Consider the following 19,219-nt stretch of genomic DNA (forward strand, 5'->3'; position numbering starts at 1 on the left):
AGTAATGAGGAAACTTGCTCCAAACAAGGCTTCTGGATGTGATGGGATCCCTCCACTAGCAGTTAAAGAATCGATGGATGTTTTATGCTTCCCTCTTAGTACACTGATTAATCATGTTCTAACTTCAACTAAGATACCACAACAGTGGAAACTTGGCGAGGTCACTCCAATTCTCAAAAAAGACTGCAGCCTATTAAAAACTAACTATCGGCCGATAACGATTCTGCCAGCTTTATCGAAGGTTTTCGAAAAAATTGTTCATTGCCGAATAAGCCCGTATTTTGAAGAAATTTATCACAAATATGTGTTTGCTTATACGAAATATCACGGCTGCGACTCAGCACTTCTTAGTCTAACCGAACAATGGAAAAAAGAAATTGATAACAACAAATTGATCGGTCTGGTCTCTATGGACTTGTCCAAGGCCTTTGACACCTTACCTCATGAACTGATTGTTTTGAAATTAAAAGAATATGGAGCAGATGAAGCAACAACCACCCTGATAAAAGATTATTTATCAAATCGATTCCAAAGAGTGAGACTAGGGAATACACTGTCCAATTGGCAACCTATTTGCAATGGTGTACCACAGGGATCCATCCTCGGCCCTTTACTATTTAACATCTTCATGAACGATCTTTCATATGTCATCGAGAAGTGCACTCTGTCCACTTACGCTGATGACACTCAAATCTTTTACGCCGACAATCAACTCTCCAAAATTGAAGAAACAATCAACAACGATCTTATTAGTGCTGATATATGGTTCGCGCGTAATGGTATGAAGAGGAACAGTTCAAAATACCAGGCAATGGTGTTGGGAAAACACAAAGGAACTGATGAACCAGTGTTTAAGTGTGAGGAGTCACCACTTCCCATATCCAACACAATGGAACTTCTTGGCGTGACAATCGATGATAAATTGAATTTTGAAAACCACATTGCTAAAATATGTAGAAAAGTCAGTCAACAGGTGGCTGTGTTAAAAAGGATGCAGAAAATGTTGTCTTTCGAGACTAGAAGGGATCTTTACAAAGCCTTCATTTTACCACACTTTAATTACTGCTCCGAAACGTGGCACTTCTGTAATAAGAAATCAGCTGACAAGTTAGAGTTGGTGAACAAACGTGCGCTCCGTTTTGTTTTTAGAGATAAGTCCTCGTCTTATGAGGAACTTTGTAAGCGTATCGGTCTCTCAAGTCTTCGTGAACAGCGATTAGCGAAAATTTTGTCCACTGTCTTTAAGATATTAACTAGTGATGCAGGACCAAAAAGCTTACGTGATCTTATAACAGTTAGGTGCTCCACTTATAATCTTAGGGGCACCACAATACTGGACCTCCCAAAAGTAAAATCAACAACCTTCGGGTTAAGATCATGGAGATATGCTGCATCGAAACTATGGAACGCTTTACCGGACGAGTCTCGAAAGATACAGACATTTACTAGTTTTAAAAATTACTTAAAAACATTAGATCTCACGGGACTCTAGCGCGGTGAGGATCTATTTTTAATTATATTTCAACTCGTTGACTACATTATTAAATTCTTATATTTTAATATTAGCCTGTTTTTAATGATTAAATTTTACATTTTATATATTCTAGTTCTTAATTCTTAATTTATTTAAATTTATATACCTTCACAAGGCTTTATAATTTCCTTTTTTCTTTTTATTTCGTGGCGTACCTGTAAACTAGCTTTTAGCTAAGCGTTCTGACCACGTTAAATAAATTGATTGATTGATTGATTGATTGATTGATTGAAGAACGAAAGTTAATGATGAATGTTAACAAAACTTAAAATTTAAGAAAATCTGAAAGTACAACTAAAGATGAATTACAACAAAACCTGTAGCTTCCAGTACTTAAAGAGAAACAAAAGATTGAAGAAACCTTTAAGATTTTTTTACAAGTAGAAGTTTTGGTTGACTAAAGTTGAGTTTACAAGAATTAAGAGGATTCTTAAAATCAATTCAATGGTTATTTAGGTTTGCTTTCATGTAAAGTGTTCATGAAATGTTTATTTAGCTTTGCTTTCACGTGATCTTAAAGTGTTAAATAAATGGTTCATAAGGACACTTTAATTGACTTCGGAAAGTTCAATTAAAGATTCATTTCAGAACTTTCGTATGTAACCTAAAGATGTCTTAAATACTTCTAATGTTAACCTTCAAGTTACCTTTAAGGAAACTTAATTTAGTAATTTCATCCTTTGTTAGCTCTGAGCCTAAAGTGTGTGTCTCACGGAACAAATTAAATATATACCGTGATGAACATGACGATAAAAACAAAGTATAATGATGAGTATTCAGTCTGCAGTTTTTTCCCTTGATATGACCTCTCTATTCAGCATTCGACATATACAACGAAAGTGACCATAAATGGTGCGTTTTTGAGCCCTATTGTTAAACTGGAATCTAACCCAGAGTCAGATACGTGGTAATCTAATACTATTCACTCAGCAATGCCTTATCTCAATGTCTGTAGGATCAAGAGCACCCTCAAAATGAAAATTTCCAATAATTGCATACTTGCTCCACCAAATCGTAGCAGCACACATCGGGCACGGTTCAAAGTTTGTGTACAAACTACATCCTGTCAGTTCAAACGTTCCCAGGTTTTTCGCTTCTCCGTGGGCACTTGAATCCCAGTCAACAAAAACTCGGTTATAACCTTCACCTAAATGAAAGTAAACGAGCATTAGTTAAAAATTTACCATAAGAAATAACTTGTGGATGAAGCTATTATGAAGGCTATGCTGTTTTTTTGATGCAATGAAAATAAATCGAAAGTTTACAGCAAGGTTACAATAAGTTCTTTGGATCAAAATCATCACAAGTGTCCGGCTAGTTAAGTAGGCTATCCATGCAGGTTACTTCACTGCTGTTAAGTTACGCTATTACAACACAGCGAAAAAAAAAACTTGAACATAAGAACTGCATTCCACCCATGCAATTAGAGAAATAACAGCATGGCTGAGGGATTTCCTTTAATTAGATTTAAAGCGTTATTGGCAGATTTATCTGAATAACAAAACTGAACTCCTGACATGATTTTCCTTCAATTACGTGCATGTAATCAAATAAAGGAATCCTACACGAAAAAGCCAATATTTGAACACCTTAAAACTAACAAGGCAAAGCAGCTCAAAGGGTTGGTGGTGGGTGAAATTTGATTTTATTTGATTATGATAAGTCTATGTAAAATGCTTGTGCATGCCTCACCCCCCAAACGAATTTGAAATCTCGAGCTTATTCAAATGAAGATGTGTGATCATTAGATTATGTAAAAGAGATGACAAATGTTAAGTTTCAACACCATTGACGTTGCTTCAAAAGTCTGAAACTAGCTCTTATGTCGAATCATAGACCAGATTAAATTTGTGCTGATGCTTAACTTAAAGGAAAGAAGCTAGATTTGAATAGCAATAGTAGCTTTTATACCAACAATTTCGCCATCTTTAACAACCACGGCTCCAAACGGACCACCATGTCCCTTTGATGCTCCTTCCGCGCTGATCTCAATCGCACGAGACATGAATCGTTTTTTTTTCTTCTTTTGTGTGAGTTTATTCAGACATCTCTAAGTGCTCCCTGTCGTCTTAAAATGCGAAATTCAGCAATTATTTCATCCAGTTCGAAGCGAACGGTTTCAGAACCAACGCCCCTTCGACTTTCAACTGACTCGTACCTGACGTACGCATTCGGTTCGCTTCTACATTAGATTCCAGTTTAGGTTACAATATCGTGTGGAAACGATGACACTCAATACGAACTTGACAACAATTTCTACAGTTTTCAATTGTTATGGATACTGAAATGTAAATAGTTCTTCCTGGAAATTTTTAGAATGCATGCCGCTTAGTCACGGTGACATGGATACTCTAACTTTCAAACTTATGAGATACCAAGGAACTTTCTCAAGCATTCTTTTACTTTATGTAATTATGATGTAAATCTGCTATAATAGTTAAGTCATAGGCTTTCAGAATGTTCTAGAATGTATATGCTGTGCATGTCTAAAAGGATTCTGTGATCTATAGCTAAAGGTAATAGTGGCTGTTCTCGGCAAAGACAGACTGTCTGGAAAGCTATACTAATAGAGAGCTGCTGTGATCTGCTCAAAAGATTGTGTGTTTCGAGGAGATTTGGAGGCAGCAGTGAGTTTGTGTCAGCGGTGAGCTAATAAGCTTAAGTAAGTTTTTAATGGATAATCATTAATCCCTATATCGTTAACTCCCCACGTTGTTTAATGAAGGAATTTAAGTTATTATTTCTGTCGCTTAACTCATACCTTGACACAATTAAACAAAAATTACTTCGGCAGCATCTAGGGTAGTAGACAGCTTGCCCAAAACACACAGACACAGAGACACAAACACACACACACACACACACACACACACACACACAAACACACACACACACACAAACACACACACATACATGCACATACAGACACATAAACACAGACACGCAGACACAGACACACCCACACAAACAGACACACACACACACACAGACACACACACACATAATCATACACACACAAAATGCAACTGTAAAAAGAAAACGCCACTAGAAAAAAGGAAAAAACGCAGCTAAAACTTAACAAAAGGCCTCTGAAAGGACATATGGTTACTTGTCATGTCTTCTTAAAACCAAAATCTGAGTTGGCATGTTCTTGGGGACTCGAAACCTCGTTTTCCTTGAAATGTGCTATTCATTGTTTATAGGACAGTATCAATTATTTTTATCAAAACTTGTTTGCAAAAGTAAAAGTCAACAGAAAGAACTCTAATAGATCCCGAGGTGTTTTTGGTCTCACTTCGTGAGCTTGTTTGAAGGCCTCTGAAAGGTCTCGAAAAGATCCAGGATGATGGTAACCATTTAAGACCGCGGATACTTAACACTTTTCCATAGGTACTCCACAAAAATGGTATCTTGTGTTAATTATATTTCCGTACTTGTACATCACTTTTCATCTCGAAGTTGCTCATTATATTTGCATTTTAACGCCATAATCTTTGTTTACAGGGTTTTCTCTCGCTTGCAATTGGAAACAGATATCTTAGTCTACCACCTCGAAACGCTGAACGTAGTTTTTGGGATCACAAGTCCTTTTTCTAGTTCGTGAAATTAAAAATATTCGACAGTGAATTCCACGAGTTTTATTCATTGGAAAAGCACATGAAGGGTCTCAAAGGTACTTTTCTTTCTTCTGATTGACTGTTTTAGTCATTTTCTGTTTTGGTTGTACGACGCTCAATACAAAAGCACCCTATTGATGCTGGCTTCCGTTTCTCTTCGATTTGACTCGCCCAACATACTTTCCTATGGCTATCTGGTCGTGGTTTTTACTACTGAGCTCGCTTGATTTCTTTCCGTTCATTAAATACATCGAACACTGCAGTAGTCTGAGATGATGAGGGCTTTGCAAGAATTGAACCACATTTCGACATTTTCTGTGAGCTGTTGCTGGACAAACCCACGGCAACATGGAATCTCTTTGTTTCAAATGATGAAAAAAATCAAAATGTTGTTATTGGTAACGCAATGTACATGCGTTTGTTCTATTATAAATCATGAGTTAGAACTAACTCAAAATGCGTAAATAACTTGTGTAAGAACCAATAAAATGAGAACATTATTGAACCAATAATATAATGATAATATTAATAATAATAATAATAGTAGTAATAATAATAATAATAATAATAAAAAGCATTTATATAGCGCCTATCCAGTCGTGCTCTAGGCGCTTCACAGTATATAAAATGTATAGTTAAAATGCATACACAAATATACATACATGTATATACAGATGCACATGTATGAATCAATAGCAGTAATTGAAAATAATTACAGCTCTTGGAATTAAAGGCTTCCTTGAATAAATATGTTTTAAGTTTAGATTTAAAAGAATTCAAATTATCACAAAAACGTATTTGGGCAGGCAAATTGTTCCACAGTTGAGGTGCGGAAACCGCAAAGGCTCTAAAGCCAAAGGACTTTAAGTTATGTTTGACAACGTGTAGACGCATTGAAGTGGATCGTAGATTTCGTGACGGAAAGTAGCGGGTTATCAGATCTTGAATGTACTTGGGAGACTGTTTGTGTATAGCCCTGAAAGTGAGAAGCAAAATCTTGAAATTTATGCGCCCAGCGATTGGTAGCCAGTGTAGTTCAAACAAGATGGGAGTTATGTGACAGTACTTGGAAGAACGTGTAATTAGACGAGCGGCAGCGTTCTGTACATACTGAAGTTTTTTCACGGCATACTTAGGGACATTATACAGAAGCGAGTTACGTACAGTGATCGAGTTCAGACGACACAAAAGCATGGATGGGTAACTTAGTGGCTCCAGGGATAGAAATTTCCTAATACGAGATATGTTACGCAAATGTTAGAAAGCAGATTTGCATACAGCATTAATGTGAGGTAAATGATAGTCGTGGTAGTATCATAAATTACACCAATATTTCTTGCACATCGAGAAGGCTGAACAATGTCTTGTCCACTGAAAGTGATGGTGAATAGTTCTGCGGCATGTGTTTCGAGTGAAGGAAGAGAAGTTCGGTTTTATCTTTGTTAAGTTTTAATTTATAGACGCACATCCATTTATCCAGATAATTAAGGCACAGTTCAATGCTAATAATGGTTTCAGTCAGCTCCAAGTTGTTGTTGGTGGAAAAGGGCGGAGACGTAAAGCTGATCATCAGCGTAGAGGTGGAATTGCATTCCATGATGCCTCAAAATATCGGCTAGTGATGCAGTATACATTAAGTACAGAACTGCTCCAAGAGCAGAGCCTTGTGGTACCCCACAACTGAGTACCAGAGGCTTCGATTTCTCTCTGTTGATCAAAACAGATTGGGTACGATTAGATGAATAGGACTGAAACCAGTTAAGGGCAGTTCCACTGATTGCAAATTTGGAATTTAGTCTTTTAAGCAGAGATACATGATCGACAGTGTCGAAGGCGGCGGACAAATCAAGAGGTAGGAGTATAAATAACGCATTGCCGATTATCCATAGCACGTAGAATATCGTTCTTAACACGCACAAGAGCGGCTTCACAGCTGTGGAGAGGCTCATAAGCAAATTGTAGTGGTTCGTGAAGTTGGTTAGATAGCATGTAATCCCGAGGACAAACAGCCACAACGTTTTCAATATGCAACTGTCAAACCTGCCCTTTTCCTTACTTGGAAAGGCCAAAAATGCCAAATACAATCCATTCTCTGCATGTTTCTCTTATTATTTCCTCCTCTTTTTTTTTTAGTTATGACTTCTGCGCTACCGTAGCTCGCAGACCAATGTCTACCGAAGGACAAAAGGGTGGCTAATCAACTTCATGATTCTCATACTTTGGATAATTTGTAGAACTAGTAATTTGAGTTATTTTTTTGGTCTTAATCATTTATCCCGGCAGTAAAACCTTGTCATATACCACGTTTATTTTTACACCATCCACGCTCATCTGAGAAAAATAAACTATAACTTCATTTATCAACATAAATATAATTAAACATTTAATTATATATGGAGGTGATGGAGTTTTATGGAGTTGTGGAGTTTATTCAAAAGGTTTAACCCTCTCTACTAAAGAACTGAGAATCTCCAGCAGTGATGGTAGTCTCTTTTTTATCATCTCTCAAACTTTCTTTGTATGATCAGTCAGATATTTTTCAATGATGTCAAGTGCCTCCTTTGCTTTACTCTCAATCTGTTCTCCTGGAATAGAACGCTTGTCGATTGGTGTTGCTACAAAGTTGAAAACCTCTTCCTGGTTTTCTTCATGATGAACTGTGCTGCCTTTCACAGGTTGTGCATAGAACACTCTATCAAGTCTAGCGTGAATAAACAAAAAAGATGAACTATGGTTAGCACAAGGTCTATAACGAAGTTCTGCATGGCCAGAGGCACATTGCCTCAGAAAAAATTGACCCAAATGGAAGCATTTCATTATTGGATCTTTTAAAATGGGGTTAAATTTTGAAAAACGTCCACAAAGTGGTCATCATCTTGACTAGAGTTGAAAGTCAGAGCTTCAGAATATATTAGTGGGCAGGAGATTCAAGATCTGGTGGCGATTACACACAAACACCTATCAAGTTTCTCCCTTAATCTAACCTCTCCTCTCCCTGAGGAATTCTACATTTGCTTGTTATTCTAGTACAGTCGAAGCTCTCTTAACAGACACTCTCGTAAGCGGACAGCTCCACTTACGGCCGCCTTGTTTAAAACCCCGTTTTAACTCCCCTACAAAATCTGTATTTTTACATTCTCGTAAGCGGACATTCCCGTAAGCGGCTGCGGACACTTTCAGGGATTACGACTTAGACTTTTTCTTTGTTTTTAAGCTCTCGTAAACGGACACCCGAAAGAAAATCAACAATCTCTGTACAGTATCTTGTTTTTATCAATCAACCATTTTACATTGCCGTTCGTCACAATGATTTCGTCCGGTTATATTTCGAAGCATATGCGCTTGTGACTTGAATACTATTCAGTTATCGTCATTATCGTATTGTATAGGGCGCAATAAAACAAAAGTGTCATTAATACCGCGGTATTTTTTTGTATACCAATAATTATTGTTAGCTGGGCAAGCCCCCGTAAGCAGCCATCTATCTCCTACACCTTTAGCGGCCGCTTACGAGAACCATTCTCGCAAGCGGCCAGCTCCAGTTACGCACATTTTTATCCCGTCCCGAGGGTGTCCGCTTACGAGAGCTTCGACCGTAGTACAATACTGCACATTCTCCCAATATCAGCAAGAGCACCTTTAAAATCAAAACTGTCCAATATTTGCTTACTTGCTCCACCAAATTGTAGCAGCACACATTGGGCAAGGCTCAAAGTTTGTGTACAAACTACAGCCTGTTATTTCAAACATTCCCAGGTTTTTTCCTGCATTTCGTATTGCTACTACTTCCCCATGTGCACTTGGATCAGAGTCAACAAAGACTCGGTTGTAACCTTCACCTGGAAGAAATTAGAGCATCAGTTTAAACTGAGTTTACCAAAAAAAATGACTAATGTATGAAGCTCTAATGAAAGTCAAACTGATCAATGCAATTTAAATAGGTGGAAAGTTTTTATCAATTAAGTTAAAAAAAAATCCTAGAAACAAGAATACTACTGCCTCCCGGTTAGCTCAATTGGTTAGAGCGCCGGTTTGTGTTCTGCGGGAGGTCGAGGGTTCGAGCCCCGGCCGGATCAATACTCATGGTCATAAAATAACTGAGGAGAATTTGCTACCTTTCTATAATATCAAGAAATGGATAGATAATCTAGTCTTCTCGGATAAAGACGAATAAACCGTAGGCCCCGTCTCCTGCAGGGTTAGGGGTAGGAGACGTTAATTTCCCACGCACGAGATTACTGTGTGATGGTTGTCTTCCCCAGGGGTGGGATGGGTGGGTGTTCTGAGGGTCACAGCTTTCTAGCTTTGTTCTAGCTTTTAAGTGCTACCCTCTATAAATAAAGCCAGCCAACTAAAATCCCCGTTGACTGGGTTATGTATGTGGCTGCTCTGTTAACCCTTGTGCATGCCTCTGAATGATTAGCCTCTAGTTTTTCCTGACAATATCACCTCTGCCTCACATATTAAGGTCATAAGAATAAATCAAGTAAATGATCATCAACTAATAAAGCTCTTAATTATTAAAAAATTCTACTTGTCAGCAGCTCAGAAAATGTGTGGAGAACTGTATGGAGAGTGTGCATACAAGGTTAAGTTATTTTTCCTGTGACAAAGAGCAGTGGGGGTGTGGTTGTGTGGTGTGCTGGGCAGTGATGAGTGGCTAGGAAGGAGAGAGGTTGCTTCCATTTGGTTATGGTTTGTCATACTCCACAATCACACAATAAGTCGCTTGTGTGCCCTGCCCTTCCCCCCCTCCAGACTGAATGAATTAATTAATTAATTAACACATTGACACCTGAACCGCCCGAACCGCGGGATTGGCTCGCGCGAGAACGCTTTCCCCCCTACATCCCCTACTAAGTAGAGTTTCGTCCCCAAGCTTCCTCTATGGTTTGGAGATCAATAAACCAATTAGAATTCGTCGTTTGCGCATATATTTTGATGGCTTTAGGGGGTACTAGAGGGGCATTATTCTATGCGTCTTCACTAAATGATCAAATTTGAAAATATGGCGTCTGCGCGGCCGACCCTCAAAATTTTCAGGTCGGATTTTTCATTCATTTGCGATCGAGTTAGACCTTATGGAACTTAGAATATAAAGTAGCAATGCTATACGAAATGACACCTATTTTTGGATAGCCGATGATTATATAATTCAACCCTGTAAAAGTGTTCAACTGGCCTTGGTCAGTCTTTTTTGTTGTGTTCTTTCAAAGTTACAAACCATCAAAAAGATGAACACTGGTACCAGCCACCTCAAAGCTCATCGCCGGGATTACGTAATGGGTAATAAAAGGAAGTTTTCCCTTCCATAGACTGCTTTGAAAGTCTGAAACTGGGACTTACAGTCAACGTTTAGAACCAGGTTAAAGTCTTGCTGCATGCACGGAGGAGAGAAGGCGGGTTGCGAAAGAAGTAATAGCCATCGTACCGACAATCTCGCCATCTTTGACAACCACTGCTCTATACGGACCACCATGTCCCTTCGATGCTCCTTCCACGCTAAGCTCGATCGCACGAGACATGAATCGCTCCATTTCTTCTCTGTTAGGAGTGTATGCAGACATCTCTAACTACTCCCACAGGTTTTAGAATGAGCAATTCTGAAATCAATCAGTTAAGGGCGAACGCCCCTCCGACTTCAGCTGACTTTCACCTAACCCGCGTGACCTTCGTGCGATTGGTCTCCGTTAGGTCCCAGTTTCCTAATTGCAGGCAACTAACATAACAGAAAATAATCTCGGTACCATCACGTTATCGTGCCAACTGAAGTAGATCTGCAAAATTTCACACGAATATGTTGAAAACTAACAAAAGGAAGGCGCTCTAAAAGTGCTTAGTTTATAGCTGAGTTTATAGCTTAGTTTATAGCTATTGTTCAAAGAAATCAAGATGAGGATGTTTTAGCGAATTGAAACGACAGTCAGTTGCAAAAATAAATAAATAAGTAAAAAACAAAAAAATTAGCAGAAGCAAAGGTAACGAAAATCCAAGTACACCTGCATGCTCCTTAATCACTTTGAGAAATCCCAAATTTGGTGTAGTTTGAAGAAAACGAAAAAAAAAAAAGAAAGGTGAGTTAAGAAGAGGCAAAAGGACCCTTTGTTGAATCCTAACCAAAACATAGCAAGTGAAATTTTATTTTATGGGGTGCATTTCTGAGGTGGGGGAGTTAGGGTTACCTGGTCCAAGTCCAGAGTTGAAAAAAAAAAAAAAAAAACATTTGAAAGGATCTCTTGTTCATCCTAAGTCATTCTCTAAAGGCAAGTAGACACTGTCAAATGGAAAAAGAAAACATTATTTATTCAGATGTTTCTTTACAATTAAAAAAATTCCTGGCCTAAATTTCTGTCAAGAACTCATTATAATATTTCATAAAAGCTCACATAAATTCATGATTAACATCTCAATTTTTTCTGAAAACCCAATTTTTTGTTTTGTTTTGCAGTGTCCCACAATCATTCACCATAATCCAATCATGGATTATTGTCACATGGTACTAGCGACAACATTGCCACAGTGTGTGCTAGATAATGCTGGATGTACATTAGCATGTCATTTTTTTTGGTCACAGCAGATAATAAACCCATTTGGATCGTTTGCCCATTTTTTAATGATGCCATACGCCTCCTTACTCCTGACTTGCTCTGCAGGGGTGGACCGCTGATCAATGGGTGCAGCAACAAATTGAAAAAGTGGTTCTAAGTCCATGTCACTCTTGGTGTCTTCCAGACAATTTCCATAGTACACATGGTCAAACCTTGAAGTAAGAAAACGCCACATGAAAAAGTTTTGGAGTACATGGTCTATTCCATGTCCCCTTCAGAGCCTGTTTCATACTCTGTGGATGAGTTTCTGAGTGGTATGACAAAAGTCGAGTTTAACTCCCAAAAAAATACCAATCTCTTTTGCAGCCAGTATGGGTTTCTCAAACAACTGTCACTGTAACAGGTTTTTCCCTCAGGTTTTTACATGCCTTGTGCCCAATGAGCTGGTAAAGTGTATTGATCAGAGGTCCAAACATATAACTTTCAATCATTTGAATTCAACTTAGAAAAACAAAATGGATGATGAAGTCTCTGCGTATTTATTGAAAATGCACCATGGGGCATGCTTCTGGGAATGGTTATTAAGAAATAAAATGTTGATGTTTTTTAATGATGTCACATGCCTCCTTGCCCCTGACTTGCTCTGCAGGTGTAGAGCGCTGATCAGTAGGAGTGGCAACATATTGGAATAGTGGTGTTACATTTATAAGACTCTCAGTGTCCTCATATCGATTCCCATAGTACAGACGGTCCAACCTTGAAGTCAAAAAAGGATACACAAAACAGTAACTGTGTAAGGTGTTGCTTGCCTTGCCCTTCATTGTAATTCCACACAGGGGTTGGAGCACCTGATAGATGTCCTGAAGGTTCTTAATGAGTTTGAATCTCACTGGATACAAATTGATCACATCGCCTTGGGCTCATGATAACTGAATTTGAAAGATAAGTGTACTCTAGAAAGAATATCTGGTCTCTCCCTTCCATTAGAAAGTAGATACAGAAGTAAAAAAAAAATTGAAAGACCCTCCTGACCTGATGAAAATTTCCTTCAAATGTCAGAGGGGCAGGGAGCAATAACATTGTTTAGAGACTTACAAACAATTAATGCCTTTTCATTAAGTATTTTAGGTCCTGTCTATTGGGATCAACCATTTTCAGTTGAGTTGATTGAATTTCACCTTGTTCAATTGAAAAAAAACCCTATAAGCTGATTCGCTTGATGATCTTTTTAAACCAACATTGATCCTTAATTAATGACACTGTTTAAAACGAGTGAATAGCAACCAATATCATTTTTGTAGGCTTCAGTAGCTAGCAGTAATGCTTGCTATGACAAAGAAACAAAATAAGTTTATTTTGCCCTTGTACTGGAGTTATCAAGTCTGCAAATTGACTTAAAACCTCATAAACAAGAAACTGGGTGCTATGTCGTCTACTTTCAACTAGCAAAATTGGAGAAATCTGAGAGTAAGGACCATTCCAAATTACAAAATAAATCATGTAAAGCACATGCTCTGATTGGTCAGTTCAGCGTCTACTATTTGCCCATGGGTGCATGCTGCTGACGTGACTTAAGCAAATGTTTCCAAGTAAGCAAATGTTTCACAAGAAGTTGTTTATCATGTTATATACCAAATGGTAAATACCACAGCACACACTAGTAAGTTATGGAATACATTTGGGAGATTTGCTAAGCACTCAAGAAGCTAGAGTCGCTCAATGCTTCTTTTGTGCTTAGCAACCTCCTGCATGCATCCTTAACAATAGCATAGCTGTGGTATTTACCATTTGCTACCAGTTACAGTGTTTCAGCTGAAAACAGTACAGTGGTATAGTTAAGGTTTAGTAGCATTTTATTGGAAGACTTTGCCTGCTTCAACAGTAAGAGTTGATCCCAATAGAACATTACCTACAACAGGTCTGACATTCATGTTAATCACTTACCTACAAAGCCAGATGGCTGATGAGCACATTGCACAGGGTTCACAGCTTGTGTATATCTCACAACCACTGAGATCAGTTGATTTAATATTCTTACAAGCTTGTCGAATGGCTGTCATTTCTCCGTGTGCTGTAGGATCACAATCAATTACCTCCCTGTTAAATCCTTCTCCTGAAAATGGCCAATTATAACCCTTTGATTAACAAGTAACCTCTCCTTATAATATCAATATATCAATAGCAACCCAGACATTTGTATGCAATCTATGAGAACATATGAGGATACTTTTAACATTTCTCTGAATGCTGCGTGGGAAATGGAATTATGAAGACATTATCAATTTCCTTATGTTTACTCTCGATTCCTCTGTCTTCCTTGTATGGGGTCAGGCTAAGGCCATTTAAACCTGAGGTTTTGTGCTGACATCAAGGACACACAGACATCCAAATGCTCTTCGTAAGCAGTATACTGTTTAATTTCCTAAGTCAAAATGATTTAATCTGGACTTTTAAAGTACACGAGATCTTGATTTATAACACGAGATCTTGATTTATACCGCGAGATCTCGAGTTATGACGCAAGATCTCGACCTGCATCGCGTGACTCAAAACGCGACATCTCGACTAATGTCGCGAGATCCCGACTTTTAATTCAAGATCTTAACGTATACCGCGAGCTCTCGAGTTACAACGACTTAAAGTTATACCATTAGTATATTCATACAGAGAAACTCTCAAAGCATTCAGATACTTTGTCTCTCACGGCTGCGTAGATCGCATACAACGACTGGTTGTGAAACAATCTGCCGAAAAATATCAAGTTTACCAATAATTTGGCCATCTTTCACAATAACCGCTCCAAAAGGGCCGCCGTGTCCCTTTGAGGGTCCTTCATCGCTGAGTGCAATTGCTCGACCCATAAATTTATGTTTTTCTTCCTCAGTTGGTTTGCGAAACGACATTGAGTTGTGCAGTTCTCCCGCGGCGGAATAATACGATAAAATGTTGAACTATATGTTTAGGCACAGGGCAATGGGGTAAAGGTAAGATTGGTCAGCGGTCATAGTGTAGGGCAATGACTAGCGTCACAAATAACCAAAAGGTGAACGTAAGAAGTAAAAATAAAAAAATTAAAAAATAAAAAAGATAAAAATTAACTGTGCGGACAGTTATGCTCAAAATCAGACGGAAGTGAGTTTCCAAAATGGGACAGAACCATCCTCTGCTGCACATGAGAGTAGATTCTGAAAACAGATACAAGTGTCCGAAATTGGACAGAAGCATACAAAGGGAAACAACTGTCAGCAACCGGACAGAACTATCCAAAACGAATACAGCGGTATCCGAAATCGAAAGGAATCGTTCAAAAACGGACAAAAGTGAGTTGGACGGAGCAGTCTAGATCTGTAAACGGACACAAGCGACCGAAATCGAAAGGAGTCGTCCGAAAACGGATACAAGAATCGGAAACTCGGACAGGGGAATTTAAAAAATTTGAGGGGTACATATTGGGAAAAAAATGCGAGAAAAATTTACCTTAGGAGAAAATAAGAAATCTGGACCTGTTCTGTGACGAGCCTTACTGAGTAGAGTAGACATCTCTATTTATACAGGATAGCCCCTTCAGTGAAGTAAACACTGGTATCAACTGGGGTCCTGTTACCCACCCATCCCATCCCAGGGGAGGACATCCATCACACAGTAATCTCGTGCGTGGGAAATTAACGTCTCCTGCCCCTAACCCTGCAGGAGACGGGACCTCCAGTTATTCGTCCCTATCCGAGAAGAATAGAATATTTAATCATTTTTTGATGTTATAGAAAGGTAGCATATTCTTCTCAATTATTTTAAGACCCTGAGTGTTGGTCCGGCCGCGGCTCGAACCCTCGACCTCCCGCACAACAGTCCAGCGCTCTATCCATTGAGCTAACCGGGAGGCGGTTAGCACTTTTCTTTTAGGAGTGCAGATACACTTTAACTTCGCTTATTCAGTTCTCCACGCCTGATCAAACTTTTACCCGTCTAGAAAAACGGAAGATAATTTGAATAGTACGTCTCGGCATCAGCGGCCCACCAAGTGCTTGTTATTGAAATGAGTACAGGGTAATTAACAGCGCCGACGCGACATCAGTGCTATTGAATGCTATACAAACAGTTCTGTGAGAAGTCGCCTGACACAATAACCACAAATTAACACATAATCAGCAGACAAGGAGCATAACAGACCATCTGGTATTTTGCTGGGCGCGTAGACATGGAAAAAGCACAAGCTATCGGCGATGGAGCCAAGAAACCAATTCTGGTCAAACTTGTTCTTGTGGGCAAAGTTGGCGTTGGAAAATCAGGTAGCCTGAGTGTTATTATCGCAGTCTGTCCTTTGTCAATTGTAGTTAGTTTTCATTCATTTTTCAACACATATACTCTTAGGTTATGTGTTTTATTCTTCTTTGTCTTTTTCTTGCACACTCTCTTGTTAGTTTAGGTAACAATCTTCTTCAGAGAAAGCTCCACACATGTACAGTCACTGAGCTTGTTAAAATACACGTTTTAATTCCGTTTGAATCACTCTCCAGCAATGATCGTGAGATTTTTGACCAAGAGATTCATCGGCGAATATGACCCCAACATCGGTACGTATTCAGCTCTAATTCTGTTTATCTAACAATTCCCTCTGACTTCACAAGTAACCGACAATTCATAAAAGAAAGCTTCTAATGGAATAACTAAGAATTTTTGTTTACACATGCCTTCACCCACGCGAAGCTGTCATGCCCGGCGGGGAAACCATTGAAGTTCCAATTTTTGGCTTGCACCATATTCGAGTTCATCTTCAAATTCTGGAGAACAAGATTTTCTTTCATTTACTTCTTTGACTTGCGCCGAAAGAGAGAAATTCAAAAGGAATTCAATACATTAGCCATACTCGAGGCTTCTTTTATCAATATTTATTGGGGTATCAGCAGCTATTTTGTTTATTGAATACAGAGGTCAACCAGTTGAATCCATGTAGCTGCTGTCATGGTATAAATTCAGTGTCAGATCGTGGCCAGCGCTCCTCGGCTACATCAAATGAGTGTCAATTTGTTTTCCTACCTTAAAATGATCAACCGCGTCTAATTTTTCTTATTTTACTGACCTGCTACATAATTTTTAACCGGATTGATTATGAAGTAATGCAGGCAGTTAATAAAGTACGATGCTTATATTCAGGCGGTGCAATTAAAGGATTTCCAAATTCCGTGTTAAGCCGCGATAAGTGTTGTTGTAATTCTATGAAAATCAACTCTTTCCCTCTGTTTTGAATAAGGCCAAGTAGAAGTAAGCTGGCGCAGTTGACATTCGCTAAAGCACTTCGCTCAATTATGTCTTAGTTGCAGTTTGAGAAAAAAGATTTGCAGGACGAGGATGTCCAAATGTTCACCCCAGAAAACTTTGGTCCTAATTTGCTGCAGGGTTCTGATAAGTGAATTTATTTCATAGCTATAAAACCAATCGACAGATATATGGTTAATGTATCGAGTGAATAAATAAACAATATAGATTTCGGCCCATTTTCGGCCATCAACGAGGTTTATCAACGGTTAAATCGACGGATCTTAAACGTGCTTATCATGGCATTGTCTCCTTGAGAGTTCGATGGAAAGCTGTTGTTTGTTCCCTCGACGAAAATCTGATTAACAAAACAAGCCTGCATGGAAAAAAGGAAAAGATAACACCCTTTGAAAAAGCACCTTTTCGATACATCTTCCAGTTATGCTTTCATTCGGCACCCGTACCATACACTCGTCAGGTAAGCGCCTTTGTTTTAATAGCGATCTATGCAGTTTCGCTGAATGGTAAGCCTTTTCACGGAGTTTTTAGAACCTATATTTTCGCGTTAAGGGGCGAGCGTTAAAATAAGGTAAGTAAAAAAACTGTCTCACTTTTCAAATTTCTGCAGGTTCAATATATCACCATCATGCCAGATTGGAAAATCAAGACGTCCGTGTAGAGATCCTTGAGTCTGGAGGCAAGGTATGTCGCGAAAAATAGACAGCTGCGCGTGCGCACCGTACTGTATTTGCCGGTTTATATATATATATATATATATATATATATATATATAGGGGAAATAGCTGGTTAATTTGGAAGGTACTTAGGAAGAATGAAAAAACATCTGAGTATCTGAGAAGGTGTACAATTTAGGACACTAGTGGCCGACTTTCGATTTTGGACCCTAATGGCCGATTTCATGATTTCAGACAGTAGGGGCCGATTTTGGATTTTGGACACTAGCGGCCGTTTTCTGGGATCTAAAAACTTATAATCGTTTTTTCATGGTTAATATAGGATTATCTTGAGAATAATGACGTCCATGCTCTGTGGGGAGACGCTTTTGTCCTAGTTTACGCTGTGGACGATCGAACTAGCTTTGAAGAACTTGCTGCTGCTGGGAATCATCTGCAAAACGTGCGAGAAGCTGACCATCCTGTTCTGGTGTTGGTGGGAAATAAAGGAGACGTAGGGAGCGATCGAGTTGAAGTATCGAAACAAGATGGAATTCAGCTGGCTGAAAAATTGAACTGTATGGCCTTTCACGAGGTTTCCACTAAGGCGAGCTATCAAGACATCGAAAATGTGTTTATTGAAGCTATCCGAGAGACAGTGAAGTATAAAATGACTCAACAGGCTCTGAACGGGGCAAGAAGATCATCTCACAGCAAAATTATGGAAATGGTAGAGAAAAACGTGAGTCGAAACAGGGCCATGTCCAGTCTTAAGGAGACCATCGACGAGTACTGCGCTACACGAACTGAGGAACTGACTCGGGGTTTGTCCCGTGATCGAAGTAACACTTTTACATGAGACGCGTAGATCGATTAATGTAAGTTTGTTTACGATTTGTGGGTCATTGACAGCAATAAATAGCACCACTAGTATGGAAAAAAGGTAGACGAGTGAGGCAGTATTGCAACACATTTCAAATTTCAGATCTGGCAATCGTTGACGTTTATTTGACCAGAAGATTGCATGTGATGGGATGTCTGTTTGTTGGGCCTTGATTTCGCTGTCAAAAGACGCACTCAATGGACCCAAAAATGTTTGGGTGGGAAATAGAGGAAAAAGTTTTATTTTGGAAATTATTGCGTTCTGGGAGCACAAGTGCTGTAAAATGCATGCTGCATTAAAACATTAAATGACTAACAATAGTAAGAAATAAACAAACGATGACTAGAAGATAAAATTTAAAAATCAAATGAGTTAATGCGATGTTTTAAGGAGGCAGTCATGGCGGAAGGTGTTTTTTTCCAACCGTTTTTCCCTCCCTCCCCTGTCAAGGTTGAGACGCGGAATCGTGTATTCATGCATCTATTATTTGTTCTTTTTCTTTCAAAGACTAATTAATTACTAACTGATGATAGATTCTATACGAATTCATTGACCTAGAACCTTACTGTTCAAGAAAATAATTTCACTTACAGAGTTGTCTCCAGCAATTTTTCGGGTATTCCGAGAGTCTCAATGGGGCGGTTAAACTTTAGCCGTAAAACGGGAGCAAAATTAAACAGGTAGGCGTAAAAATGGACAATTATTTACGC

At 38.8% G+C, this 19,219-nt stretch overlaps 3 protein-coding genes across 7 annotated transcripts; 1 reads left to right on the forward strand and 2 right to left on the reverse strand.

The window, feature by feature from the left end:
• Positions 1–7,439: 7,439 nt before the first annotated feature.
• LOC111331104 (uncharacterized) lies at positions 7,440–11,304 on the reverse strand. 2 transcript variants are annotated; one of them, XM_022936136.2, is made up of 3 exons: positions 10,583–11,304; positions 8,822–8,990; positions 7,440–7,852 (listed from the first exon to the last, which is right to left on the reverse strand). In XM_022936136.2, the coding sequence occupies exons 1-3, from the start codon at positions 10,716–10,718 to the stop codon at positions 7,657–7,659; spliced, it is 501 nt and encodes a 166-aa protein (XP_022791871.2). In that variant the 5' UTR covers positions 10,719–11,304; the 3' UTR covers positions 7,440–7,656. The 2 variants fall into 2 exon arrangements, with proteins under 2 accessions (XP_022791871.2, XP_022791872.1); XM_022936137.2 differs by having other exon boundaries at positions 10,498–11,304.
• A 129-nt stretch (positions 11,305–11,433) lies between these two features.
• On the reverse strand, positions 11,434–14,985 carry LOC111331108 (uncharacterized). Of its 3 annotated transcripts, XM_022936149.2 has the most exons (4): positions 14,467–14,985; positions 13,644–13,812; positions 12,323–12,455; positions 11,773–11,911 (listed from the first exon to the last, which is right to left on the reverse strand). In XM_022936149.2, the coding sequence occupies exons 1-4, from the start codon at positions 14,600–14,602 to the stop codon at positions 11,906–11,908; spliced, it is 444 nt and encodes a 147-aa protein (XP_022791884.2). In that variant the 5' UTR covers positions 14,603–14,985; the 3' UTR covers positions 11,773–11,905. The 3 variants fall into 3 exon arrangements, with proteins under 3 accessions (XP_022791881.2, XP_022791882.2, XP_022791884.2); XM_022936146.2 differs by lacking the exon at positions 12,323–12,455 and having other exon boundaries at positions 11,434–11,911; positions 14,467–14,951; XM_022936147.2 differs by having other exon boundaries at positions 11,769–12,455; positions 14,467–14,982.
• A 290-nt stretch (positions 14,986–15,275) lies between these two features.
• On the forward strand, positions 15,276–19,103 carry LOC111331127 (ras-related and estrogen-regulated growth inhibitor). Of its 2 annotated transcripts, XM_022936177.2 has the most exons (4): positions 15,281–15,985; positions 16,214–16,270; positions 17,581–17,654; positions 17,970–19,103. In XM_022936177.2, the coding sequence occupies exons 1-4, from the start codon at positions 15,895–15,897 to the stop codon at positions 18,483–18,485; spliced, it is 738 nt and encodes a 245-aa protein (XP_022791912.2). In that variant the 5' UTR covers positions 15,281–15,894; the 3' UTR covers positions 18,486–19,103. The 2 variants fall into 2 exon arrangements, with proteins under 2 accessions (XP_022791913.2, XP_022791912.2); XM_022936178.2 differs by lacking the exon at positions 16,214–16,270 and having other exon boundaries at positions 15,276–15,985.
• Positions 19,104–19,219: the final 116 nt, after the last annotated feature.

The sequence above is a fragment of the Stylophora pistillata genome, chromosome 1 (genome assembly GCF_964205215.1).
Source record: "Stylophora pistillata chromosome 1, jaStyPist1.2, whole genome shotgun sequence".
Classification (NCBI taxonomy): domain Eukaryota; kingdom Metazoa; phylum Cnidaria; class Anthozoa; order Scleractinia; family Pocilloporidae; genus Stylophora; species Stylophora pistillata.

What these genes read in the sequence shown, in the direction of transcription:
- LOC111331127 (XM_022936177.2), top strand. Translation starts at nt 15,895, where the DNA reads ATGGAAAAAGCACAAGCTATCGGCGATGGAGCCAAGAAACCAATTCTG. An exon ending in CGAATATGACCCCAACATCG is followed by an intron (nt 16,271 to 17,580) that starts GTACGTATTCAG and finishes AAATTTCTGCAG; the next exon opens with GTTCAATATATCACCATCAT. An exon ending in TCCTTGAGTCTGGAGGCAAG is followed by an intron (nt 17,655 to 17,969) that starts GTATGTCGCGAA and finishes TGGTTAATATAG; the next exon opens with GATTATCTTGAGAATAATGA.
- LOC111331104 (XM_022936136.2), bottom strand. Translation starts at nt 10,718, where the DNA reads ATGTCTGCATACACTCCTAACAGAGAAGAAATGGAGCGATTCATGTCT. An exon ending in CAAAGATGGCGAGATTGTCG is followed by an intron (nt 8,991 to 10,582) that starts GTACGATGGCTA and finishes AATTTCTTCCAG; the next exon opens with GTGAAGGTTACAACCGAGTC. An exon ending in GCTACAATTTGGTGGAGCAA is followed by an intron (nt 7,853 to 8,821) that starts GTAAGCAAATAT and finishes TATTCACGCTAG; the next exon opens with ACTTGATAGAGTGTTCTATG.
- LOC111331108 (XM_022936146.2), bottom strand. Translation starts at nt 14,602, where the DNA reads ATGTCGTTTCGCAAACCAACTGAGGAAGAAAAACATAAATTTATGGGT. An exon ending in GAAAGATGGCCAAATTATTG is followed by an intron (nt 13,813 to 14,466) that starts GTAAACTTGATA and finishes GGCCATTTTCAG; the next exon opens with GAGAAGGATTTAACAGGGAG. An exon ending in TCAGCCATCTGGCTTTGTAG is followed by an intron (nt 11,912 to 13,643) that starts GTAAGTGATTAA and finishes TCTTACTTCAAG; the next exon opens with GTTTGACCATGTGTACTATG.